The 26,127-nt window shown below is 50.5% G+C and overlaps 11 protein-coding genes across 11 annotated transcripts; 6 read left to right on the top strand and 5 right to left on the bottom strand.

The window, feature by feature from the left end:
- Positions 1-113: 113 nt before the first annotated feature.
- On the top strand, positions 114-602 carry LRP88_14845 (PB1 domain-containing protein; the record flags this gene model as incomplete). Its single annotated transcript, XM_083251179.1, has 1 exon — positions 114-602. One exon carries the CDS (start codon positions 114-116, stop codon positions 600-602), a length of 489 nt encoding a protein of 162 aa, XP_083093214.1.
- Positions 603-755: 153 nt separating this feature from the next.
- Positions 756-1,577, bottom strand: LRP88_14844 (uncharacterized protein; the record flags this gene model as incomplete). The annotated part of the gene is made up of 1 exon (XM_083251178.1): positions 756-1,577. The coding sequence occupies one exon, from the start codon at positions 1,575-1,577 to the stop codon at positions 756-758; it is 822 nt and encodes a 273-aa protein (XP_083093213.1).
- Positions 1,578-4,843: 3,266 nt separating this feature from the next.
- LRP88_14843 (glycosyltransferase domain-containing protein) lies at positions 4,844-6,435 on the top strand (the record flags this gene model as incomplete). Its single annotated transcript, XM_083251177.1, has 3 exons — positions 4,844-4,954; positions 5,008-5,947; positions 6,011-6,435. 3 exons carry the CDS (start codon positions 4,844-4,846, stop codon positions 6,433-6,435), a joined length of 1,476 nt encoding a protein of 491 aa, XP_083093212.1.
- Positions 6,436-7,910: 1,475 nt separating this feature from the next.
- LRP88_14842 (uncharacterized protein) lies at positions 7,911-11,752 on the bottom strand (the record flags this gene model as incomplete). The annotated part of the gene is made up of 4 exons (XM_083251176.1): positions 7,911-8,485; positions 8,539-9,331; positions 9,400-9,451; positions 9,501-11,752. 4 exons carry the CDS (start codon positions 11,750-11,752, stop codon positions 7,911-7,913), a joined length of 3,672 nt encoding a protein of 1,223 aa, XP_083093211.1.
- Positions 11,753-12,999: 1,247 nt separating this feature from the next.
- On the top strand, positions 13,000-13,944 carry LRP88_14841 (uncharacterized protein; the record flags this gene model as incomplete). Its single annotated transcript, XM_083251175.1, has 1 exon — positions 13,000-13,944. One exon carries the CDS (start codon positions 13,000-13,002, stop codon positions 13,942-13,944), a length of 945 nt encoding a protein of 314 aa, XP_083093210.1.
- A 171-nt stretch (positions 13,945-14,115) lies between these two features.
- LRP88_14840 (DUF3632 domain-containing protein) lies at positions 14,116-15,087 on the bottom strand (the record flags this gene model as incomplete). Its single annotated transcript, XM_083251174.1, has 1 exon — positions 14,116-15,087. One exon carries the CDS (start codon positions 15,085-15,087, stop codon positions 14,116-14,118), a length of 972 nt encoding a protein of 323 aa, XP_083093209.1.
- An 815-nt stretch (positions 15,088-15,902) lies between these two features.
- Positions 15,903-16,869, bottom strand: LRP88_14839 (RTA1 like protein-domain-containing protein; the record flags this gene model as incomplete). Its single annotated transcript, XM_083251173.1, has 2 exons — positions 15,903-16,627; positions 16,689-16,869. The coding sequence occupies 2 exons, from the start codon at positions 16,867-16,869 to the stop codon at positions 15,903-15,905; spliced, it is 906 nt and encodes a 301-aa protein (XP_083093208.1).
- Positions 16,870-18,087: 1,218 nt separating this feature from the next.
- On the top strand, positions 18,088-18,979 carry LRP88_14838 (RTA1 domain-containing protein; the record flags this gene model as incomplete). Its single annotated transcript, XM_083251172.1, has 2 exons — positions 18,088-18,256; positions 18,306-18,979. The coding sequence occupies 2 exons, from the start codon at positions 18,088-18,090 to the stop codon at positions 18,977-18,979; spliced, it is 843 nt and encodes a 280-aa protein (XP_083093207.1).
- A 1,290-nt stretch (positions 18,980-20,269) lies between these two features.
- Positions 20,270-21,917, top strand: LRP88_14837 (MFS transporter; the record flags this gene model as incomplete). The annotated part of the gene is made up of 3 exons (XM_083251171.1): positions 20,270-20,535; positions 20,587-21,043; positions 21,096-21,917. The coding sequence occupies 3 exons, from the start codon at positions 20,270-20,272 to the stop codon at positions 21,915-21,917; spliced, it is 1,545 nt and encodes a 514-aa protein (XP_083093206.1).
- Positions 21,918-22,593: 676 nt separating this feature from the next.
- LRP88_14836 (uncharacterized protein) lies at positions 22,594-24,570 on the top strand (the record flags this gene model as incomplete). Its single annotated transcript, XM_083251170.1, has 5 exons — positions 22,594-23,121; positions 23,174-23,753; positions 23,816-24,138; positions 24,211-24,279; positions 24,334-24,570. The coding sequence occupies 5 exons, from the start codon at positions 22,594-22,596 to the stop codon at positions 24,568-24,570; spliced, it is 1,737 nt and encodes a 578-aa protein (XP_083093205.1).
- A 170-nt stretch (positions 24,571-24,740) lies between these two features.
- LRP88_14835 (uncharacterized protein) lies at positions 24,741-25,841 on the bottom strand (the record flags this gene model as incomplete). The annotated part of the gene is made up of 1 exon (XM_083251169.1): positions 24,741-25,841. The coding sequence occupies one exon, from the start codon at positions 25,839-25,841 to the stop codon at positions 24,741-24,743; it is 1,101 nt and encodes a 366-aa protein (XP_083093204.1).
- Between the last annotated feature and the right edge of the window lie 286 nt (positions 25,842-26,127).

The following is a 26,127-nucleotide window of genomic DNA, read 5'->3' as shown; positions in this document are numbered from 1 at the left end:
GCCGGCACTTGGGCCACCATCTTCAACAGGCTGCTCTTTTCTCACTTCCTCGGTTAAATCAAGACCAGGAGATGGACTCGGATCATGTTGTCGGTCTTCTCGATAGAGACACTATGCCGGCGGGCTACAGATGGGTGGGAGATGATTGTGGTCGCGGCTGGAGTATCATCTCGGGCAGAAGAGCAACATTCATTGCACTCGCCTTCTTCCTGGCCAAATGTCGCATGGGTAGCTCAACTCATGCTGACGACGAACATGGATCGTACGAGAACCTTCGGGCTAGCCCACAATTGCCTCCACCAACAAAACTCAGGGTTCGAGTGACCGTTGAGTCGGATCAGCCTATCATCCTCGGCTTGGCGTTCAATATCAATATCACCTACCAGTCCCTCGTCGACCGCATTGATGCAAAGCTTCGCGGTTTCACTAACAAAAGCATTCATAATGGCACGCTCAAGTTACGGCATCGTGATGAAGATGGTGATTTGGTGGCCATCGAAGGTGACGACGATTTAAATATTGCTTTGATTGAAGCATTCCAGATTGTGAGCTCTGGTGGCGTGGAAAAGATAGAGCTCTTCTGCGCCGGTGATATTGCTTAGACAGATCCTGCCTACGTGCACCTGATGCGCTGCGAGGTAGCGAACACGACATATGAGTCGCTTGTTCCGAACAACCCTAAAAAGAGTTTTTAATATATTTTAACATATAAACTAAGCGCTATCTCCAGAAGGGATGTCACCTTAAAGTTCCGCTTAGAATTCCAGATTAGAAAGCTTCAACCACTTCTCATCTGATTCAGCCAAGGCCTTGGCCGCTGCTTGAGCGTGAGGAACAGCACTAGGACCCAAGACTATACGCAGAGGCGGATCGTCGACCCGGCCAAGATGGATGATGGCTCTGGCAATGTCGGAAGGCTCAGACCAGTTCGAAGAGTAAAGCTCTCTCATCTTCATCATCTCACCAACCGTCTGCTGGTAGGGCTCGCTAATGGTGACACCCTCGGCGGCGCTGGTGGCCCAGTCAGTCTTGATACCGCCGGGCTCGGCGACCGTGACCTTGATTCCAAAGGGAGCCACCTCCTGGGCGAGTACGGTTGAGAAGCCTCCTACTGCCCATTTGGCGCTTTGGTAGGCAGCGAGGCCAGGTGATCCCACTCTACCACCGACTGAGGAGACTTGGATGATGTGACCCGACTTTTGGCGTCGCATAATTGGGAGGACAGCCTTGGTTACATTGACTACTCCGAATAGGTTGGCGTCAATCTGATCGCGGAAGCTCTTGTGGTGTATGTCCTCGATTGATGCCATGGAAGCGTATCCAGCGTTGTTGATTACATAGTCGATCCGGCCGAATGTATCTTCAGCTTTCTTGATGACAGCCTCTACTTGAGCGACATCTGAGACGTCGAGTGCAATGACGAGAATCTTTTTGGGTCCGTATTTGGTGATGAGGTCCTCAAGGCGGTTTGGCTGTCTGGCGGTTGCGACAACAATGTCACCTGAGGCAAGGATTTGTTCGGTCAGATCACGACCGAGCCCTCGAGCGGCACCAGTGATGAACCAGACTTTGGACATTGCAATTGATGATAGCAAGAAACCGTGTGGAAGAGATCGAGTGTTTGATAGGAAAGGAGATGAATGTTTGATGCTTGGTGAGTAGAGTGGCTTCTAGAGAAGACCACGATTGTCTTTATACCTTCCAACATGGCCAAATTTCGTCATTACCTCGCCACAGAATGGGGTCAGCAAATAGGTCAAATACGTTCAAAATGTTACACAACGAAGTTTAACTCCGCCTGTCGAATAGAAATGAAGCTATCCCGGGCCAAAGTCGCGAGCTTCTCGATTATGTCCGTGGCTCCTGCATCAGCGCCGACGCTTATGCACGGCCGGTCCAATCAGAGTTGCAAATCCCGTTATCTCCGACCTCCGGCATATCGGCTCTGAGAATATGGGTTAAATCATGACTTTTGGCGTACAAATTGAGCGGAAAGCTACGGATATGGTTGGATATTATATTGTATGCTCATGGAAATGCATGTCAATATTGTCCGGGGCGGAGGTAAGACGGCGTATGCGGCCATGGGGTGGAGAACGGTTCTGAGATGTTTGGTGACGGTGCAACAACCTGCTCTCGCCTGTCAGGTTCTGTGACCTGATTATATGAAATACCGGAACTATCCGGCAACTATTCATAGAAATGAAGTCTGGTGATGGTCGTAGGTCAAAAGAAACTGTTGCTACCACCTATTAATGGTCATAAGAGGCTCTCTGGGTAGGTCAGGGGAGACTGACAACTCAGAAAGAGTCTCGAAGGCGAGTTTGCCCAAGTTTTCTATATCCACTGTGAATACCTAAGCCAAGTAAATAGTTTGACATTATGACGTTTTCGACGCAAATTTTTGTTTGATTGCCTTATTTCATTATGACGTTGACACCTCAAGCACAGCCACACAGCCGCTGACTGAGAGATTTTCCCTGCCACTTTCAATACTCTTCCTTTCCACCTCTCATGCACATCCACCAACGACGTTTCTTGGTGTTGTGACAAGGAAGCTCCATCATCTCTCTGTTACATGCATTGCACGAAGTACACTCCAGATACACCAAAATGGCACCAATCAACCCAGAGACCGCGTCTGGTAAGGTCTCCAACTTCAGAAAATACCACACGCTAAGATTATCCTCCAGAACGAGCGCAGTACTATGAATTGAGTCCGCCGCGTCGTATAGGTACGATCAATAGACAGAACCCTCTTGCAAGTAAGGAAGCTCACATGTAAACGAAGGGAAAGGAAGGCATGCTATTGTCTTTGAGTGCTTCAATTCCAACAAGCGCAAATTCGCCATGAAATTGTTCAAAGAGGACAGCATCAAGAAAGTTGAGAAAGAAATCGAGGCTCTCAAACATCTTCGTGGAGGACCAAACATTATCGAATTCATCGACGCCGTTCAGGGCGATAACGTTAGAAACCCCAGCGTGCGTTATTGCAGACAATGACCACTAACACGCCGAGTAGGACGTGAACGTTGGTGTGGTGCTTGAATTCGTGGACAACATAGACTTTAGAAGTCTGTACCCGCGTTTCAACGCCATGGACATCCGATACTACATTCACGAGCTCTTGAAAGCGTTGCAGTTCACACACAGCCGTGGGTTGATTCATTGCGACGTTCGACCTCACAACGTGATCATTGATCCCCAAAACAGAAAGGTAAGCCCGAGTTGGGTTAAGCATCAGCGCATCTTGTTGATGGTGTACAGTTACGTCTCATCGGCTGGAGCTCGCACAAGGTTTATGAACCTGAAGACGACGATGACAGAATCTCAACAGGTCCCTGGAAGGCTCCAGAGGCTCTTCTCGAGATGGGATTTTACGAATACAGGCTCGACATGTGGGGTCTCGGATCGATGTTTGCGTCCATGATCTTTAGAAAAGAGCCCTTCTTCCACGGTGTCAGCCTAGAGGATCAGTTGCGCAAGATTTCCCAGGTTCTTGGGACAGAAACTATGAACGACTATATTGAAAAACATGGGACAGACTATTGGAGGCAGGATGTTGAGCAACTTGGTTATTGCCCCCCGCGAGCCTGGTCAAGCTTCGTCAACGAAGATAATCAACACTTGGTGAGCGACGAGGCGTTCGATCTTGTGGACAAGTTGTTGAAGTTTGAGCCTGAGGCAAGTTCATCTTCTCTTTGGAACCTTCTCCTAAGCTAATGTCATCCATCAACTCAGGACCGGATCACAGCTGAAGAAGCTCTGAAGCATCCGTACATCCAGGCTCTGAGTTAAGGAAAAAGTGAATTGACATTTCAGCTGGAGTGATAGGGAAGTCTGCCCAGGGGCGCTACTTAGACGGCACGCATCACAGATGGATACTACAGGCGAAAGATCCGCAGAATATAAAGCGATGCAGCGGGCCGTCTCGTGCGTGCATAAGAACCCCATAGACCCCGAAATGGGGGGAGAAGGGACAAAATGGTCATTCGGACACAGGCGGGCGGGAACCTTATTTCATTGCATTTCACTCATTCTCGGCATCGACCGAAGTGGAAATGGGACAGCGGAGCATACGAGAAATGACTACTTACCGACTTTCGCTGTCTCAAATGCGTGAATCCGAAGGGAGGCTCTCAACCATTGAGAATCGTCGAGCAACATGCAAGCTGACACGCCACATGGTGCCTCTGCGTAGGGGAACGCCGTTGTCGGGACGTTGTATGGGCAGTAGAATGCAGCGCGTTCCAGGGAGAAGGGCCCTGGAAGCAAATGGACTCTCAATGTCTTGGATGATGCAGTTTCCATTCGTTGGTGGCAGTCAACTCAAGGGAGCAGCATTTTTTAGCGTGCGGATGGCTTCAGCTTAATCTTGGCGGTAATCGCCAACCATGTTTTCCCTTGGGCTGGCTAGACCGACTGTTTGGTGCTAACGACCCTTCAATCCGTTAGTCAAGAAGCCTATTCCTTGGATTAAAGACAAATGATGCGCTTCTGGGGCAAAGCCAGATGCTGTTGAGGCAGCCATTGCCCGAAAAGAGGCTTGAAATGTCTCATATCTCATCTCCATACCGAGTTACCGTGTCAATGCAAGGGAAGCATTTCTCACCTCGCCTTACACACGAATCTCGCATAGCAGTGTCTCTCTCCAGGGCACATACTTGCCTGACCCCTTGAGGTCCCATTATAAGGTCAAACATGGCAGCACGCGTCCTTTTTTGCTGTTTCGGTAGTCCACTTTTTTTTTCTTGTCTGTAGGTTTTGATCTATGAAGCTTCCTGGTTCCAAGTCTTCCTCCTGCTCTCCTTTGCTTGCGGACCAAAAGCCGGTGCCAGTGAGGATGGCTGTGCAGGGGGGATCGTATCAACGCCATCAGGGCCAAAGGAATCGCGGTCGCATTTTCATCATTGCTGTTGTGCTTGCGTTTCTGTTCTTTAATTTTGGGTATCGTGTATGCATATCCTTTTCCCTTCACTCTGCGCAGCGACATTGACCTGATATTAGGACATCACACACACTGCATACCCCCCTCAGCTTCTCAGCACCTCAAACAAGGTCTCCCGACTTCACTACCTCGTCCCCGCCAATGTCGTCAACCCCCACGTCTGCGCCGTCGTGGGCTCGGCCCTCGCGAACCGATACTCGATTCCTACAATCCTAGGCTACAAGGGAGAAGGGTTCATGGATGCCCAGAGGGCACACATCGCAAAACTGCGCGCCATCCGACATTACCTGCAAACCTGCAGAGGGGACAAGGACGATTTGGTCATCATCGTCGACGGCTTCGATGTCATGGCTCAGTTGCCTGCTGAAGCCATGATCGAACGCTATTTTTCCGTCATGGCTAAGGAGGATCAACAATTGGCTGATCAACGCGGCATCTCGGTTGAGGAGCTTCACGCAAGTGGTATCCGCCAGACTCTTCTTTGGGGAACAGACAAAGGGTGTTTTCCTGAGGGCGACAACGATCCTCGCTGCTGGCTCGTTCCCTTCTCGACGCTCCCTCGTTACAAATGGGGTCCGAGGACAAACAGCGGCGAACTCATCTACAGCGACTCTCGTTTCCTCAACTCTGGAACCGTCATTGGTCCTTTAGGTGATCTCGCCACCTTTATTGAAGCTGCCCTGTCGGCGATCGAGGATAACTGGGACCAAGACTACTTCTTTCGCGACTCAGATCAGTATTACATCTCTTCCTTGTACGCTCGTCAGGAATACCAGAGAGCTGTCGATCTAAATGGTGGACGGTTCCCAGAGGAGGTTGGCGACCGCAGTTTACCGAAGAACAAAGAAGGCGAAGACGATGTGACTGAGTATCACGTAGTAGTGGACTTCGATTCGTCATTCACCCAGACTCAATGTCACAACAACCGCTTCATTCACAAACTTCAGTTCGACAACTATGACCTCACAGCTCACATCGGGCAGGATGTTTTGGAGGAGGGCGACACCTTTCGACCATACAAGATCCAGATGCCCGCTACTTTGTACCAGGCTCTTTACAGAGTCTACGAGTCCTTGCCCCCGGATGATCGACCACAAATGCCAGCTCGCAACTGGGTACAAAGTCTCAAACTCGGCACAAACATCGGAACCCAAAAGATCTACGCCTTCTACCACAACACATGCGACAAGGCTGGCTTTGTCAACAAGTACCACGACTCATGGTTCTTCCCCCTCATCCGACCTCTTCTACGATCAGCCGCCAGGGCGATTCGCGAAAAGAGACCCATCGGCCCTCGGCCCATTGACGGGAGGGTGTGGATGCCTGCAAGAGAGTATCCGACGGACAGGGGTCTCCAGGATGAGTTTGGGGGCGTCTTTACGGATATGGAGGGCGAGGAGTTTATTCCTCTGCAGCAGTTTTGTGGTGATGATATAATATCGGCAATTGGCACAGAGGTAGAATTCCCTTTGAGCAGGCTGACCTAGTAGCCATGGCCTAGAAGTAGTAGATATAACCCGTATATACAGGCCAAATATTGACAAAGAGTGCATTGTAGATTTCACCCTAGATCTTTTTCGCCATTTTCCTGTTGGTTTCATGGCTAGAGTCTGATCACAGGGCCTCGGGGTGAGGGAATCCATCCTCTCTGTGAGTGCAACAACACTCACTACCGCTGGAGTTCGAGATTTCTGCAGAACTACTGCTGTTGCGGCATCCTCTCGGAATAACTACAAATATGCCCGACTCCTATCGAATCACTGCCCACCTAAGTCCTCATCATTGGCGCGCTCTTGTCCTCTGCGCGTAAATGGAGTTGGCCCGTGGTCGGGGTTTTTTTTTTTTCATATCGGGTCAAGTCGTCATGCAAGTTGTGAAGTGAGACTCGATCTCATGAGGTTACGAGGCCAATATTCCCGGATACATAACAGGCAAAATGTCTAGTAAGTAATGGTTGTTGAATGTACCAAGCAAAAAAAACACCACATCATGCCTCAAGGCGATTTTGACCATGGCGCTTCCGAGTACGCCAAGCTCGCCCACACTGTCAACCGCAAAATAACATTTGCTGCACTCAAGAAAACCCCCCTCTTAACTCCCATAGCCGAGTACTTAACTTGGCCTGTGGAAGCGGTGAAGTTACGAGCCTCATTATTGAAGATGCCATTTCGCGAGGCCGTGACCCCCCACCGACTGTGCTTGGTTTGGACATTGCTCCTGGCATGGTGAAGCTCTACCGGGCCAAAGCAGATGCCAAATCGTGGAGCATAGTGTTCTCCAGAGTCTAGGAAGCGCAAGATCTTAGCGGCATCTCCGCCAGTCAGTTCGACTTGGTCTTTATGAACTTTGGCCTCATGTACGTGCCCGATGGTGTACACTGTACGAAAGAGGTCTACCGAGTGCTCAAACCAGAAGGCTATGCCGTCTTCGCTACATGGAACCATGCTGGTGTTCCGAAGCTTGTGACAGATGCAAATGCGGCCGCTGGGGCTCCCCACTTCTTCTCGCCTACAGACAACGGATGGGATGCAAAGGAGAGGCTCGTCTCAACAGTGCAAGCTGAAGGTTTCAGGACCGGCGACATGCAAGTCACGGTGGAGAAGACGGCCTGGCATAAGGGAAGTGCTGATAGGATTGTGGAAGCGCTCAGCTCGTCGTTCTGGAACCCGTTACATGATAGTACCCCGAGGCAACGTCTATATAGTAGACGACTCTGGGAGAGCAACTCACTTCGCTGCAGAAGGAGATGGGTGCCATTGATATGATCGCCTGGGTCTGTGTTGCAAAGAAGAGCCCAGAACTTTCAGCAGGCAAGCCGAATGTGCAAGGAATCTGAGTACATGGTCAGAGCAAATAGTGGTAAGAGGCCGAACTGCTTTGTACAGTCAATTTTTGGTGATCTAAAATACAATTATTGTTGATATACAAGAAGTTTAACCCTATGTAAGCTGCACTGAACCACTTAGTCTAGCTTGATAGGTCCAGGCCCAGTCCGGCACTGCACAGGAATCGTTCCCAGACCCTCACAGTCCCAGTCCTCTCCATCACCATAGATGTAAAAGTCAATGCAGCCATTAGGACTGTTCCACACAAACGGCTTCTGTCCAAACTTCTCAGACGTGGTGTCTGTATTACAGTTGTTCACTGCACTGTTGAACTTGGCCTCACAGTCTGACTGGGACAGTTCGGGGTGCCGTTGACCGTCAGCGGGCTTGTTGCAGCCATCCTGACCTTGCTGGGAGTACTGAGTGATGAGTTGAAGTGTCACGCCGTCCATCTTGTAAGTCTTGAAGACGGGTTGAGCGGCTAGAGGGAGCTCGATGTTGTGGCCACAGAAATCTTTGATGGCTTCCTCTGCCTGATCAAGGGAGAACTTGGTGTAGACGGTGGGATCGGCGCAGTTGTTGGTTTCTTCGGGGACGGGCTCGGGTTCAGGCTCAGGGTCTTCTTTCTCAACCGGGATCGTATCCATGGTATACTTGCCACAGCCTAGATCGAACTCGGCCTTGCCGGTGTAAAGGTGACTGTTGTACTGGCCTATTGGGAGTGTTAGTACAATGTCCGCGGTTATATCCAATGCAGTTACTCACAGCTCGAAACCATCTGCTCGTAGATCTCGGTGCAAGTCTTGGAGCACTGCCCGTCCTTCTTCTCAAAGGTGAACTTGATGTCAGCATCAAGGTCCTTTGTAGGATCCAAGTCGCCTCCTCCAAGCTGAAGCTCAGCATTATCGTCAAAATTGACGTCGCTGTCCTCGCAGAACTTCTTGGCCAAGTCCTTGGCAAACTGAGGATCCATACCAGCAGCCTCATCCTCATGGCGGGCACAAGTAGGACTAGCCTCTTCTTCCTCGGTCATGCGGCGCTCGTAGTAGCTGCGCTCTGACCAGACGCGCCACATACGGTCCGGGGGATCAGACATCTCGTTAGTCTCCCAGTTGATCTGCATATCGTCGTACTCAATGAACATGATACCACGAGCAGACTTCTCTCGAGCCTCGCGATCCTCATCAGACTCCTCGTCCTCAGGAGGTGGCTTGACATAAGTCTTGATGATGACCTCGGCGCCTGCAAAAGGAGCACCATCGCCGTTCAAGTAGCCAATAAGCTCATCGACACGGCTCTGATAAAGGAGGGTGGGGTTCTCAAAGGTCGAGTCTCGAGTTCGAGGCACTTGGACAAAGATTTGGACGTTGGAGTCGGCCGAGAGAATACCGTCATCGCCAGCGAGACGAGATGGGGGCGTGAACTTAGGAGAAACCGTTCTTCCCTCGGCGGGTTGGTCTCGGAGCTGGTCCATCATCTCATCCCAGAGGTCCTTGCGGCCATTGTTGACAGAATCATCCTCTGGCTTCTTCTCGTCGTAGAAGAATCCCGGCTCCATCTATACACGCCGTTAGTTCTTCGTCTCTTGTGACCAAGTATTTGTCAAGCCATAGAGGGTGAACTTACAAAGTGAGCAAGCCATCCACCTTTATCAGAGGCAATAGTCACTCCAGTGCAGCTAGAAGAAAGTCAGCAACGAGTCAGCAAACAGTTTCAGGTTGACATACCCAATGAGACCCTCAACATGCAGACCAAAGGGGAAATCCTCCCAAGCTGCATCAACAGACACAACATTAGTGGACACAGTGTTCCAGTCCAATCTCTCAGAGATTTCACCCGTCTGTCGACGGATATAAGAGTCCTTCTTCTCATCAGTGTCATACTTGGGCTGGTCCATGTTATCCATGCGCTTGACTAGCCATCGTCGGTCACGACGCTCCTGAGGAGTTAGCGTAGGCTGCTCCCATCGCTTCTGGGGGTTGCATTGAGAGCAGTTGACGTCGCAGACAATGTCAGATGCACTGGTTGAGGTTGCAGTTGTTACAGTGGTGACTTCGGTGGTAGGCTCAGCATCGCACTGGGTGATGGTGACGCAGTCTTCAGTTGTGACAGTCTTGACGGTAGAAGTGTCAGCATCTCCATCCTTGAAGAATGAAGTCGAGAGGTATACTGTCTGAGTGCAGCTCTCAACTCCAGTCTCAACGCAGCTGGTAGTTGTAGTTGTGGGCTCCTCAGTCGTGCTAGGAGGCTCTTCGGTTGTGCTGGGGACCTCATCTGTCGTGGAGATCTCGTCGGTTTCCTTCTCTTCCTCCTCTTTCTCCTCCTCGAGCTTCTCAGAGATCTCTTTGAGAGTATCGGTGAGAGTCTCGATGACATCAATAGGAGGATCAGGAAGCTTGACGTTCTCAACCAAGTTCTCCACAACCTTGGTCGCGCAACCAATAAGCTTGGCAGCATCATCAAGAAGGTCGAGAACACCCGAGATAAGACTTCTCTTCTTCAGAGCTGTCTTGCCACACTCCTCAGGGATCTCAGGCTTGACATCAAAGTTGGTCCAGAGAAGGACAATATCGTCTCGAGTTTCCTCGGTCTTCTTGATGTACTCTTCTTTCTTTTCCTCATCCTTGATCATGTCTCTGTTTGACCAGAGGGCAAGGATGATGGGGCCAGCATCTGTGGCATCTTCAGTAGCCTCGGGGCCGCTGACTGTTGTGGTTGGTGGATCAAACTTAGGGAATCCAGTGGTTACATCCGGCTTGTCGGTGGTGACGGGCTCATCATCAGTAGTGGTTTCGCCAGGCTGTTGTTCCTCAGTGGTAGTCTCGTCAGGACTCTCCTCAGTGGTGGTGGTTTCATCAGGACGTTCCTCGGTAGTGGTAACATCTCCCTCGGTTGTGGTCTCCTCAGCCGGCTTGTCAGTCGTGGTGGTCTCGTCGACGAGGGTCTGGGTTGTGGATGCTTCAGTAGTGGTTCCCTCGGTGTTGAGCTCCTCACTAGTAGTGGTCTCTACCGTAGTCTCTCCTGCTGTGGTGCTTTCAGTGGTGGACTCGCCAACCAAAGGAGTCGTGGTCTCCTGAGTCTGTTCGGTTGTTGTCTCAGTGCTCGTGACTTTAGTTGTAGTGGTCTCCTCATTCGTCACAGGCCCTTCGGTCGTGGTTGTAGTCTCGGCCGGTTCCTCCGTAGTCTCGGTAGAACTGCCCTCAGTAGTTGTTGTCTCGGCATTGGCAGGATCCTCGGTTGTGGTAGTCTCTTCAGTTGACGCGGGTGTGTTCACCACTTCGGTGTTGTCGGAAAATGTGGTGGACAGGACAGGAGGAATCTCAGTAGTCGACTCTTCCTTGGATGGAGCGCTACTAGGTGTGTTTGGGACCTCGACGGGCTCGGTATTTGTAGTAGGAACCAAGGGCGGGACGGTACTCGACTCCTCTACGGAAGTGGTAGGAGTTGCAGGCTTAACCGTATCCTCAACCGGAGCTTCGGACGAGGAAGGAATGATCGGAGGAATGGTGCTCGACTCCTCCACGGGGGTGACAGGGGTTTGACGCTCGGCCAAGTCTTCAACAGGACCATCAGAGGTGGTGGGAATGACTGGAGGAACTGTGGTAGTGGTAGGCACTTCAGCATTGCACAGAGTATCCGAAGCACCCTCGGGCAGAGGGTAGGGGACATCGACTGTAGGCAGAGCCGGGACCTCTTGGGCCGCAGGATCAGAGGGAACCCAGACATATCCAAAGGGATAGATAGTCTCAGTCTCCGAGATAGTTGTTGGCGTAGGGATCGTCCAGAGAGCAGTGTCTTCAACTTGGGACGGAGTGAAAATTACGTCTCCTTGGGCACCAGGCACCACGAGACTCGCAGCAGGCGTGACATCGGGGTTGCCGCAGAGCTGCTGGTTATCCTGACGCTTAGCCATGCCCCAAAGAGGACTGGCCTGGGTCGAGGCAGCGAGCGATAACAAAATGAGTGACAGAGGAGCCATTGTGAAGAGCGAGATCCGACGCTCTCAAAGGAATGTGTTGGTTGCTCCTCGATGGATAGGGCTGGCCAAGAAGAGACGAACCAACAGGCCTCGATGCGAACCATTTGTATTTATCGGACATTTACTCCGTAGGCTTTAGTTTACCCATGCCCTGGGTCTCGGGACTTTCGTTGTTGTTTTCTTAAATGCATTATGCTCTATCGGATCCTTCGAGGTACAGCCCTGTTTCCTCTTGATTGATGGACACAGGCCAACCATATGAATTGGTGAGCCGCCCATATCAAACTGCGGAGAAGATTCTGTGGAACAGTTTAATTAGCCCCGAAAAAACTAGCTTGCATGGGAAAGATAAGCTGTAACTTCAAGGATCCTGCAGAGATGATCCCAACACGTTTGTGTGCCACCGGCAGTCGTCTTATGATGCACTGAGCGTTCCGTAAGCGCCGGAAATCACAAGTGACGATCAGGGTTGGTCGAGCATCAGATCGGACTCTTGATCTCGCCATCCTTCATCTCAGCTTGGGTTTGGGGTTGCATTCTAGCTTCCTCCTGTTTCATGTTGAGCCGGGCATCCCCACAGAACGCGGCACAGCCCTGCCTGCGGGAGCTGACAGAAGGCTAGGAGATTTTTGAAAGACAGAATTCTGAATTCAAGCTTAATGGCATTAGGCGGGTTCTTCTGCTCGCCTTGAACGTTGGTTTGGCTCGGCGGAGGACAGCATGCTGGGAGTAGGCCCAAATCCGCGCATCTTCCTGGCTTGCCAATTTCGTCATTCCGTGCAACAAACTCATGCTTTCGAAATGCAGCTGGGTCGACGCACTGTATCCTGCATTGCTCATTGAACGACTCCGTGGAGCAGCTCCTTCGGAGCATCCGGGCCCCAGCTTTATCGCTAGGGCTGAAGCATTAGGATACAGGGATTTACGCGCCTTGGACCAAGTTGTTGACGTGAACGCGTAAGGCTGACTTGAGCCTTAATCTGCAACGTCTCACAGACGCCCTGCGTTCTCCTGTAATCTTGGTCTGTAAGCGCTAACTGGTTAGTGCATCCTCCTCGATCCGATCGACAGGCACCGCTGTTTCCTTTGAATGCACGCTATCGACAAGTCGTCATCGCTCCAGCTCTGGTTGAATGCATCTGTCATTGAAGAAATCCATCTCACGGAACTGAGATCACTCACCTACACCTTCTCACACGGCCACTGTTGGTTCACACAACCGCCCAACTCTACCACCGGCTCCCACCATGTCTTCCCGACATCAGCGCCCGCCAAACCCTCGCGATGTCTTGGATGAGGCCATTGAACACAACTCCATTCCTCATCTGGCTCAGGCTCTCCAGATCGCGCTGTCAAATCCCCCACGAAACTCCTCTTACGAGAAATTTCTGGCCTCCGCACTATCAGCCTGTGTGGAAGATGGGAAACTTGATCTGGTGAAATACCTGCTGGAGCAGGAGTCTGTACCTTTGACATCGTTGTCCCCTACCAAAGTCTGGTCCAAGTTTTCTATTCACCTTGTGGAATTGCTCACCGCCCATGGGTGGGACATTAACCAGCAAGCGCCGCGCGGGCCTACCGACAGATGTCGACGTCTCGTAGATCTGGCTTGTCACGACCAGGACATCATCACTTGGCTTGTCGGCCGCGGCGCTCGCGTTGACGGTGGAGAGTACGAATACGAAATATATCCCCAACCAGCTCCTCTACTAGAGACTTGTGCTCTCCGAGGATCTGTCTCCACGTTCAAATATCTTCAGGAACGGGGTGCCCGTCTCGGCAGAAGAACGCTTCACCTTGCAGCCGGAGCAGCTGCAGCCCTTGGAGTGGACCCAAAGCTGGAAGACGATAGCATTGTGGATTCTGCAGGATCAACAGGAAGCAAGGAAGCGGAACGGAAAAGGGCAAAGTTGGAGATGCTTCGCTTCCTTATTGAGGAAGTCAAGTTGGACGTGAACGCCATGGATACTGACATACCGCACCACGCTCATCACTTGGGTACTCCGATATGCTATGCAGCGTCCAAGTCAAATGGTGAGGCAGTGGTGAGGTGGTTGTTGGAGAAGGGAGCAGATCCCAATATCAAGAATATGGAGGGCGCTGACGCTGAGTACGTTGCCGAGGACCATGGATGCGAGAAGCCACTGGCAGTGCTGAAGGAATGGAAGGCAGCCAAAGAGCAGTCTAGCTAATTTGTATCCCAATATCCACTCACTTGAGCCCTCGCTTGGTACCGTCACGAACTCCGATGGCAGTGAAATAGTCCGAAACGGCAGTCCCAAATCAGACAAACAGAATTTAGTTGACAACCAGTTGAAATCAGTGGATACCTTGGCCGATCCTCAGCGTACTTCTCAATCTATTTAATCCACCCAGTTCACGTTGATATCAATCTCATCACCGCCTAGACTCTCCTTCCCGCTCTCAACGAGGGCTTCCCACATAGTCTTCTGAAGTCTCTCTGCAAACCTAGCTTCGCCCGGTACCTCGTAATCCAAGTCACGACCACAGTTGATCATGGCCATGAAGCCTCTCTTGGCTTCCTTGGCGACGTTGGAGCCTTCGCTGTGAGAAAGATACTGGAAGCGCTCTCTCCAGAAAAGCCATCGCTTGAGACCAAAGCCAGACTGGTTGACGCCTTGAGCTTGGGCGAGTGTTCGACAAGCGGACAAATTGGATCTTGGATGAGCCTCATAGGAACGACCAAGAATAGAGAACGTGAGAAGCCTGTGACAACATTCGTCCACCCAAATCACGGCTGCTGGGAGGAGACTTGCGGTCACTGTCTCATCGCTCTTCTCTAGAGTCTCGCGCAGATACCAGAGGGCCGTCAATGCTAGAGAGTCTTGACAGACCCCAGCTGATAGCGTCTTGGTAGAGAAAGTGGCGAGGCTGCACAGTTTGGAGGACGTGCCGCTCTCCAGAGTATGCTCCCACGCTTCCTGCAGACTGTCGGCAAAGCCGTACGACTCCCAAGAAGCCTTGGCACTGTCGGAAGGATGCAAGTCCTTGTAAAGCTGGTCAAACTCCTTTGTCCAAAGTAGAAGAAGCACAAGCTTGTCATGAAAAGGGTCATCCTTTTCCAAGACCTTGGCCGTCTCGATGAACATGCGCCAGAGGACTTGAAGACCTTGATCAACTTCTTCGCGTAGAGTCAGCGCTTTGTTGGAGGTATCCTTTAGAAACTGGAACGCAAAACTTTGAATAGAAGTTAAGAGTTCTTGTTTATCTTTGGGACTGGAAACGTCATGAAGGTCGGCAAGGAATCCCTCCAGGGCCTCATGCCTGAAGGCGACGTCATGGTCAACCTGAGGTTCGGCTGTGGACTTTGACATGATTTTTTGAAGAGAGTAAAAGTGCAAACTTACTGTGCAATGGAGAAAGGAAAGTGTGGAATGATGAAAAGCGTTGCTGGTCAAGGGTAGTGCGAGACTCAAGGTCTATATACCTTGAAAATAATTGCCATAAATTCAAGGCATGCATTCTAGGCAACTATGTCTAGGCACCAGGGTAGTATTTTCGAAATAACCCCTTTCTATTTTTCTATTTTGTTTGATGTTAGAAACGTGAATTCGATGGTGGTCAATTATCCCTCCATGGTTGTGTCCAACTGCTCGGCGCCATGGTGGTATTGAGGGGCACGCACCACACTGTTGTCCTGACGGATGTTCTTGATTGGCTTAAATCCGCCCGATAAGCCATGGCGCTAAGATAAAAAGATAAGATAAGCAGATTTATCATGTATCGGCGTCACGTGGCTCCCTAATCAGCACCCAATGCATCTTTCCTCTTAGAGAAGAACAGGTATCTCCGATTTCTTATTCATAGGATTAGAATAAATTTCCCCTTTACTTGATGTTTAATCCCGATACTATGCATAGTGGTTGAATGGAAGACGTAGCCTGTGTGGGGAACATGAACACGCTTGATGTGCCAAGGACGCCAATGAATTCTAGAAATATGACTGCTAATGCCACAACACAAAAGAAAATACCCTGTTAGTCCCTGAAAGTCTAGTTGCCCAAATATCGTGCCCTTCAGTCAATATCTGGCCGAAATCCATTGTCCACACTTTTCTATCCAGCCCGTCGAACTATTGCTTGCCATGCCCATCAATTCCATAAGCCCTCGGAATTCCGTAATGAAACACTTAGTAGCGTTGGTAACCGTTGTTCTCATGAGATGAAAATGATTGAGCCTCAAGGGGATATTGGTCGTTGTCGAAGGGACTCTTGATGACAGCCCGTGGGTTAATGACTCGGCTGGGATGAAACCAGTTGAACAAGAAAGAAACCAAGGCCATGAGTGTAGCGTCGAAGAGATAGATGTAAATCTCGTTGGATTGCAAAGCGCCCTCTTTTCCGAGAACATACTCGGCAACACGGAATGCCGATCGAACCAGAATGAACAAACTCGTGACGTAGAGAACCATGAGAAGCTTCTTCCACGGCGTCGTGATAGTGGCCGATCGATTCGTGGGATTTTTCCGGATCCTCATATGGAAAACGAGTGTGACGATCATGAAGAAGCCAAAGAAGAAAATCTGTATCATCAAACCACCAACGATGATATTCTCGCCCTTTTTGACGCTATCCTTGTCCTTGGCTGTGGCGAGCATGCCACCGCCGCCGCTCTGGGCGAAGAAGGACAGCACATCGCCAAGGACAAAGAGCTTCGTCAGCCACTTTGGCGGGATGAGAGAGAGCCGTCCTGCGTCCAGAAGAACGATCAATCGTCCCAAGACCATGTAGATCGACGCGGCGTAGAGGGCGGGGCCGAGCAGCAGGAGAATCGATTGCATGATGTAGGGGTTCTTTGTGTAATCTGGTGCTTCCTTTGCGGAGAGTGCTCGTCCGATGTAGCCGGCCGCCTCGACTATCGCCTTGGGTTAGCTCCTTTGAAAGATCAAGCTCTTAGGGCGTTGTGCAACACTTACAGAGACAGCCGATCAAGAATGGGATAAAATACCATGTTCGGCTCTTGAACATCTGCCAAATGTGTACGAGGGTGGAAATAGCGAAGAGAATGACGAATATAGCGGCGGCCGGAAGCGACGGATCATAGTTGTAGAAAGTGAAGCCCTGCTTCGCACCAGATCCTCCTTCTGCGCCTGCCATCGTTACTGAATATGGTTGAGTCGTGAAAGAAAATGGAAAGGAATGTCTAAAGTTGGTTCTTTGCTGCTTCGCGGGGTGGATAATGAGCGACGGTGTCCAAGACGGGGATGCAGATCGGCAGAAAAGAATAATGAATGAAGTGAATCTGCAAGGCACAGCACGAATCTAAAACTCCAGGGACCGGGCTGTTCATATAACAATGGGCTAACATGCGGCTACTTAGGGGAAGGCTTATCGTATAATTTGCCGCGCAGCAAGCTCTGCACAATACGTACGCGGAAGAGCCCCTGGGCTGAGTGGGCCATGGCACTCGGCCCATTCCGCCACCCCATATTCGTACATCTAACAGGCTAAGATCGAAATAGGGCTTCGTCATTCTCGGCGCTTCATCGTTGGGGTATTTTTGGAACACAATGCCCGTTTGGACGTTTGGAGTGGCGTTGATGGGTCTTGATTGAGCTTGACGTGAAACGCTGTAGTGTCACAGTTGCCACAGCGAGATCTAAAGCGCATATGCCGCCAAGGAGTATGCAACGCTTCCCGTCATTCAACTCCGCAAAAGATACGCCTCGTGGCTTTTGTTAGATCTTTCGCATCCCGCCGAAGGCCCGAAGAGTCCCAGTGAAGCCGCCGGGACGAGTTACTGCATACTCCCTAGGCACTGCAACTCTATGACAGTTTCACAGTAGCTCGCGACACATTACGAATAGGCCGCGCAACAAGGGGCTCTGATGCACTCGTACAGGTCAAAATGTCACCTTCAAATAGGTGACACTCTCCAAACGCGCAAAGAATGTTGGAGTTTCTCCCAGCAACTTTTGATCTCGTGGATGATTGGCTGGCAGAAATAGAGTAGGGCTATACGTGTATACAGGGATGCTATACGCGGACACGGCTCCACGTATCCGACCAGCCGACGTATCCAGCCCCCAAGACCACGACAAAAATCACCGGTTGGGCACACCCATGATGAGATAGTTCCATGTAACTGGCGGTAAATCCAGATAATGGTGCTCTTTTTCGCAATTATACGCGTCAGCGTACCCCGCGCGATCTGTTTAGGCTTAATTGATAACCTTTGGTCGCGGTATAAAGTCCTACAACCCCTTTTCCATGGACATTGATACCAGTGGAAGCTTTTTATTCTCATTGGCTCTCTATTGGCGTCCGTGCTCACGAAACTGACACTCAACGCAAGCGCTCGCAACCTCGTTCACCATGCCAAAGCTCGAAACTCACAATGGCTACCCGCTATGGCGGTACGTCCCCTCGCTGCCGGCCGCAATCGTCTTTGTCGTCATATTCGGCATCTTGACTATTGGCCATGCCTGGAAAATGTTCCGACACCGCATGTGGTTCTGCATCCCCTTTGTTGTGGGAGGTATCTGTAGGTTCTCCACCACCCATCTCCCCGACACGACACTCACCTGCCACAGTTGAAATCATTGGTTACGCAGCCAGAGCAGTTGCATACAACAGCACGGGAGCGCTTATGCCTTATGTCCTCCAATCAGCTCTTTTGCTCCTGGCTCCTATCCTGTTCGCTGCTTCGCTATACATGACGCTTGCCAGAGTCGTGCGAGCCGTAAAGGGAGCACCGTTCTCGATCATCGCGCCCCGATGGCTCACTCGAATTTTCGTCTTTGGTGATGTCTTCAGCTTTATTGTCCAAGCTAGCGGTGCCGGCCTGCGTGTCCAAGCTGGAAACAACCCTGACATTGACCCCAACCTGGGCTCGAACATCATCGTCGGCGGCCTCATCTTCCAAATTGCGATCTTCGGTGTCTTTATCGCCACCGCCCTGATCTTCAACTCGAGATTCCGAAGGCACGTCGCAGGAGGGGCCGATGTATATGACGTTCCCTGGCAAGAGAGCCTCAATATGCTCTACGTCACATCTATGATGATCATGGTGCGAAACATTTTCCGAGTTGTCGAGTACGCTATGGGAAGTGATGGATACCTCTTGAGCGTTGAATGGGGAGTCTACGTCTTTGACGCGGCATTGATGACTCTTACAATGGCGTGGTTTTTCTGGCGTTACCCGAGCCAGCTGAAGCGGGCTATCAAGGCAAATTCGGAGGAAGTGGAGCTGGAGTCGGGAAGGTAAACGATATTGGCGCCAGGACGACATGAGTGATTATGATTTGACCTACAAATTCTGCCATTTCATGAAGGGTTGAGGGCTTTTGGGGTTCGGAGATGGGCCATGGGAGGTGGCCATCCGTTTGTTATTTCTCGTTACTTAGTCTTAGATACCTTTAGCATGAACAATATTATGATTAGATTTGACACCAAGCTACCTATTTCGATACTGAGACGTGATTTTGCCCATTGGATAGCTTTTGGCAATCAGACTATGAAATGTAAGCCTGCATTCATTTGGTGACTGGATGGCCTATTAATGGGACAATGACTGCACCCCAGTCTAACAGACCCACGCAAAAAAAGACTAAAACTATTTGTTTATGTGTATGTAAGTATGTAAATATACAAGTATCTCGAGATTGGGGCCAATCCGCACGCTTGGTAACACGCATTGAGCGTGTCCTCGATGCCTGAACCAACGTCTTCTACTGCAGGCAGCAGAAAGACTAAAAAAAAGGCCACTGTGTTAGAGCTGGGATATGATGCTATGATGTGTTGATAATGTGTTCTTTATTATAGTTGAAGCCCAGCTCTTGAGGGATAACTGAGCTAGAAGACCGATGCCTGAATTAATACCGAGAGGGTAAGAACTCAGCACCCTTAATATCATTCATTCTCAAAAGACCTTTTACTTCAATGATTTAAAAAGGGAGACCTTCCCATTTGTCTCTATGGTCCAGGACTCATGCTGGACGGGACAGCTCAACCTGTAACGTTGCTCCTGCTTGTCTGAACAAGGTACGGATAAGATAAGGTATGAAAACAATCAGAAGGCAAGGTTCCCCGAAAACTTTAATGGTAACTCTTTCAAGACTATATGGTAGAAAGCATGCAAATGCTTCAACTCGTTGCTCTGCAGCTCTCGAGCGAACGACATGAGGCTGATAGTAGTGTGGCTGAATGAAAACAAGACCCCGTGATATTTCAATAATAGCACATCATCATCCACAAACAAAACAATGACAAATAGCTTCGGAAACAACTCTACCGGCTGGAAATACCGGATCCGATGGCGGCGTAATCCCTGGGCCTGTTGTGCTTTCAGACCCTCTTTGCGTCATCCAATCCCCGCAAATTACCATAATCACACCCAGTACCGACAATGTTATCTCGTTGATTACGGATCAGGACTCCGCTATGGGGGTTCGTGGGGGTCGATGCCGAGCGATTGGGGCTCTTTTGATCTTGAATTTTTCCTCTGTTGTTTAGATCTCCAATCGTTCCAGAGCCATTGAGATGTCAATCGCCCAGCATGTTGTTCAAATCCGATACTAGAAACTCAATCACCATTGTCACGTCCCGAAGACTCTCTATTTCGGAAGATAATACCCCGACAGCGGACCCCCAACATGATGTTGAAAAGGCAGGCCGAGATTCCAGCGAGGGTGAATCACCGCAAATCACCGAGTCTGAAGAAATCGATTGGGACGGCCCCGACGACCCAGACAAGCCAGTGAATTGGTCGCAGACGAAGAAATGGAGGATTACTCTGACTGTTTCCATGTTGAGCTTCATGACGTTTGTTCCCCTCAGTCTGTGCTTCTCTGCCAAGACTAATTGATCTCTCAGACCATTCGCCTCGTCGATGATGGCCCCAGCAATTGACGAAGTCATGAAAGAAATGAAGACAACAAATCGGGATCTTGGCTCCTTTGCCGTGTCAATCTATCTTCTAGGCTACGCATTCGGCCCCCTGCTCATTGGCCCATGCAGCGAACTATACGGTCGATTAGTCGTCTATCACACATGCACTGCCCTCTTCGCTGTCATGAACATTGGGTGTGCAATGGCAAATAGCATGTCCATGTTGATTGCCTTTCGCTTTCTGACTGGTACCGTGGGTGCATGTGCTTTCACTGTCGGACCCAGCACTATTGGCGACTGCTTCAAGCAGGAAGAGCGTGGAAAGGCTATGGCCGTGATGAACCTACCTGTATTATTTGGGCCATGCATGGGACCAGCAGTTGGGGCTTATCTGTCAAGAGCAGCAGGTTGGAGATGGGACTTTTGGCTAATTACCATCATGGTCAGTACTTACTCTTCAGTGTCCTGACTCATGTATGCTGACTACGAAATAGGCCGGCGTCGCTTTTGGAATCAGCCTGTTGACATTGAGAGAAACCTATCCACCTGTTGTTCTTAGATGGAAAGCCAAGAAGCTACGAAAACTGGCTGGCCTTCCCGAAGTTCAACTCAACAACGAACCAAGCCAATCTCCGATTCAGTTTTTCTTCATGAACATCATTAGGCCTCTCAAGATGCTCGCCCTGTCTCCCCTAATTCAGGGCCTGTCACTTCTCGCCGCCGTTGCGTATGGAGTCCTCTACCTGCTGTTCACCACCCTGACGGAAGTTTTTGAGACCCGCTATGGAATCGTCACAAACGTTGGACTTGTATACTTCGGACTCGGCGTTGGCCAAATCGCAGGTGTTGCCGTCTTTGGCACGGCGTCAGACACCATCGTCAAGAGAATGGCCAAGGGAGGAGAAATGAAGCCCGAATATCGACTTCCTCCCATGATCCCCGGAACAGCCATGATTCCTCTGGGTTTGATTATCTACGGCTGGACGGCGCAGTACTACGTGCATTGGTTTGTTCCTCTGCTTGGAACCTTCTTCGTCGGAGTGGGAGTCATCACCGTCTTTATTCCCGTCGCGTCGTATTTGGTCGATGCGTATCCAGCTCATGCAGCTAGTGCAACGGCTGCGACGACAGTGTTTAGAAGCATGGGCGGTGCTCTTTTGCCGTTGGCAGGACCTAAGATGTATCAGAAGCTTGATCAGGGCTGGGGCAATACCTTACTCGCCGGAATCGCGTTGGGAGTGATGCCCATGATTTGGCTGACGATGAAGTACGGAGAGAGGCTCAGAACGCATCCGAAGTATCAGATGAACCTATAGACGGCTCAAATCGATCATGATGAGCCAGTGCTTGAATACGCTTTTGAGTCCAATGCACATTAAGGAGATGGAAAGAAAGTGTGAAATGAGGTTTAGAAATGCAAGCATAAGGTGCCTGTCACAGAATGTTAATACGTATTGAAGCCTGTCACAGAACGTTGATACGTATTGAATCCGAAATACGGAGGCCTCATCCCCCAACACATCAGCCGTCTTGGCCTTGCACTCATGTTGCAGTAGGGCTGTCAGCTCGGGCCTTAACCATCCGCCCCAGAGCTTGGCGACTGATACGATGTGTACGAGGGGCCAACCACGTCCTCTGTGCCCAGAGCTTGGTCACTTGGCAGATGTCTGTCAGCCAATAGTAGCAGCTGTAAGCTTCTGATTGTCTGGAGCATAGCCACCACCAAACATGCCGGAAGGGCCTTAACTGTTGTCGATTTGCGTCTGCCTGATAAATATGATTCAAGGGGACAGTGTTTGTTTTCGTCAGACGGCATGGTAATTTCGAGGATGGGGCATAAGAGTCCACGACTTCACAACACTTGACTTTTGGAGCGTCACATAGAACCTTTGCAAAGGTCATAACCACTCTGCCGTCTGGTTATCCCGATGCCACTTCCACAGGTTTGAAAGGAACAGCATCAGGCTTTCAGTACCGTCGGTTTCAGCCACAATGCCAGATCAAGCTCGAAAATGCCGCCATGGTAACGAAGCAGCTGAGTCTTGTCAGTCCTGCAAGACAGAGAGACGAGAGCAGCTCAAGTATAGATGGAAGATCATTCTAGGACTCTTTCTACCCTTTGCTATTTCAGCCCTCGACGTTACCATCATCGCCAGCGCATTGCCATGGATCGCCGACGACTTTGATCAACTGTCTCAGCTCAACTGGATCATCTCATCCTTCAATTTGACAGCTGCCGCTTTCATTCCTTTCTGGGGTCAGATGGCTGACATTTTTGGCCGACACACATCTATTCAAGCCTGCATGATTATCGCCATCGTCGGTGGTGCTTTATGTACAGGTGCTCCGACCAACGCATTCCCGATGCTTCTTTTCGGGAGAGCACTTCAAGGCATAGGCTGCGCTGGTATCAACGTAGTTGTTCGAGCCATCGTGGCCGATAAAGTATCATTGCAAGAGGATGCCAAGAACTGGTCCATCTTTTCCATGGTGGCAGGCAGCTCATACTCAGTCGGGCCTGTTATTGGAGGTACGAAGTCATAATGCATGAAAGAATAGTGTCTGATATGAGCATGCAGGTTACCTGACTAACACCAGCTGGCGATGGTGTTTCGGAATCACACTGCCGATCGGAGTTGCTGGCTGCATCATCACGTTTGTTGTTCTCCGTAAGGAGCTTCTTGGACCTCAACCCATCCCACAACTCGAAGAAACGACAGAGACCGGCCGCCGAACTACCTTTAAGCAGCGCCTCAAGACAATTGATAGAGGAGGTCAAGTATTGTCTCTTTTCGGCTTCGGTTTACTCATCCTCGCCTTCACATGGGCCGGATCAACATATGCCTGGGACAGCCCAGCGATCATTGTGCCCCTGGTCTTTGGCGGCCTCATTATTGGTGCATTCGTGCTGTGGCAATACTACATGACTCCGGGTCGAATATTGGAGAAGAAATTCCCACAGCAACAGGCCATGATCCCATGGGAGGTTCTTAGGAATCGCGACATTGGCTTGCTATTTTATACCTCGTTTGCTTCCGGGATGGCCATGTACTCGGTGCTCTACTTCTGCACTCTGTACTTCACTATGGTTAAGCAGCTGCTCCCGAGCGAGGCAGGACGGCAGTTGTTGTTCTTCGTTCCAGGATTGGGAAGTGAGTCTGGACTCAATCTTGGTCAACAACCCTAACTTGACACTGAGACTAACACTTACTAGCTGGCGTCTTTATTGCCATACTCATGTGTAACTACTCCCCTCGTCAGACTTGGCATCCCATCATGCTTGGGGCCGTTGTCGAAGCCATAGGCCTTGGCGTACTAGCATGGGCATTGTGGAAGGAGCACGATCCAACGGTCTACGGCATGATGGTGCTGACAGGTGTTGGTATAGGTATTCGACTAATGCCAGTTCCACTCCACGGCATGGCATACTTTCCCAAGAGAATTGCAGCTGTCATCTCTCTGATGGAAGTCTCGGACCCATTTGGTGGTACGCTAGGCTTGACGATCATGACAACCGTGCTGAACAACGTGGCCGGCGTGGGCGACCTTGGAGACTCGGCAGGCTACGACTTTACAGAGTTCTCTGATATGGGTGAGCAAGAGATGGAGGATCTACGAAGGCGGGCGAAAAAGGGCATCGTCTTGGCCTTTGTCGCTATCTTCCCCTTCATGGTGCTAGTACAGCCCCTAAGCAACAAATCTGTCTCTTGGATACCTGCTGACAATGTACAGTGTGTTATCGCGTCGGCCTTCCTCGGCAACGTCTACATCAGTACGGATTCAGCCGAAGAAGACGAACAGTCAAACGTCATATACCAGGGCGTTTTCTTTTGGGCATGGGTCAGAGGGAAGAAGATCGACGAGAGTTCACACCTGGTCACCACGACGAGGCGAGCTACCTGGAGGGGAGAACAGGAAATGCTTCCAGGTGTAAGTGGCTCTTCAAATAGAGAAGAGACCGGTAAATGATCAATGTTGAGTGGCCCTGGGTCAACCTTGGACTGCAAGGAGTCACTTTTTTTTCGATCCATAGACTGTTTCCCAGGATGTAGGCGTCAATAGCAAATGACAAATCTTTCATTCAATCTTGTCATCATCACAGATCCAACGCCGTTTAACGCCACAAGTCCATGTATTATCTAGTATGCCGTCGCGGAAAAGTCGTACGTCGCAGGATCGTCATCACCCTCCGATGACATACCCGGCATAATCCCCATCTCCAGCTCATCTTCCGTAATGCGTTTTGGTAACCAAGCTACCGCAGCATAACACCCAATCTTCTCAAGGGGCTTTGGTTTCGGGATCCAGTGCTCCTCGCCCTCAACAAAATGCGCATTCTGAGTCTCAGCTCGCACTTTATACTTGTTCATGATATCCTCCGCCGTGTTTTCTATGTCCCATCGAGGCTCGTAGTCCAAGATTCGGAGGTCCTCAATGTTCTCGACCTCGACCACGTTCTCGTACACGTCGGGCCAAAGATCAGGATCCGGCCAGAGATACAGAGACTTTAGGGACTCAAAGTAGAATAGAAGACTGATGAAATCTTCTGACCTCGCAAGGTCCAAGGGGAATGATCTTCGGCGATGTCCTTGGTGAAGGAATGCGACGTGTTGAAAACTTGAGAGCATGCGACGGAACTCTGCAAAGAGCCTAGAATCCCGAGGATATCTCATCGAAAGGGACCGCTCTTCCATAATGACTAAAGGGTTTCCACCCGGGGAGGGATGCGGGTGCGAATTATGGACCGGCATCTTGGTGATGACAAGAACATCGCTTGCTGGGTCGCATCGAATATAGCGTGTGCCCTCGCCTTGAAGATAGCTGCCACGGTAAACTCTCAAGGTCTCGGGATATCTCGAGACAACCATCGACCGGGCCTCATGACAGGAAAGTCCGATATTCCTGAGGTTTGCCCTTCGCTTTGGGTCTTCAGGTCCCTGGGAATCCTCTCGATCATACGCAAAATACCCGTTGATCATGCAATTTGAGATGCGACTCGGCTGGCCATTTATGTACGTTTTGCAAGGCGTATGCTGCCCGCAGAAATGGTTATGAACGGCGATGCACGAGTGATGCGTCTTATAACGCCGGTCGTGGATGTTAAGGCGTATCAAACGCTGCTCGGCGGTGACAGCCAGCGCATCGTTCCAGATGCGATATCTCAGCTCCGGAGGCAGTTTTTGGAAAGGAGCGAAAGATGGCTCGGGAGCTGATCCCGAAGACTGTTGGTTGTCGGCCATTATCTATTGGCGGGAGATAGGCTGATGATGGTGTGTGTGATGTCCTGGTGCGAGTTCGGCGCGCCCGTTAGCATCGTGGCTTATCGGACTTCAGTGATATTGGGCGGTGAGACACGGCAGATTAATGCACATCCCGGTTTCGGGCATAAGGAGTGTGTCAGCTGCCGATGCAACCATGGGACGAGTCTGGTGTTGGTACAGCCTTGTGTGGTCTTCGTATGTTTGACATTCTACCGATGTCTGTCTCTTGAGGATGAGTGTCGTAGAGTCTGACGGGGAAACACGC

Source organism: Fusarium phalaenopsidis (assembly GCF_050370095.1).
Source record: "Fusarium phalaenopsidis strain FUZ10S chromosome Unknown contig_32376, whole genome shotgun sequence".
NCBI lineage: Eukaryota > Fungi > Ascomycota > Sordariomycetes > Hypocreales > Nectriaceae > Fusarium > Fusarium phalaenopsidis.
Note: the sequence above shows the minus strand (reverse complement) of the source record. Positions and strands in the feature narration are given on the sequence as shown.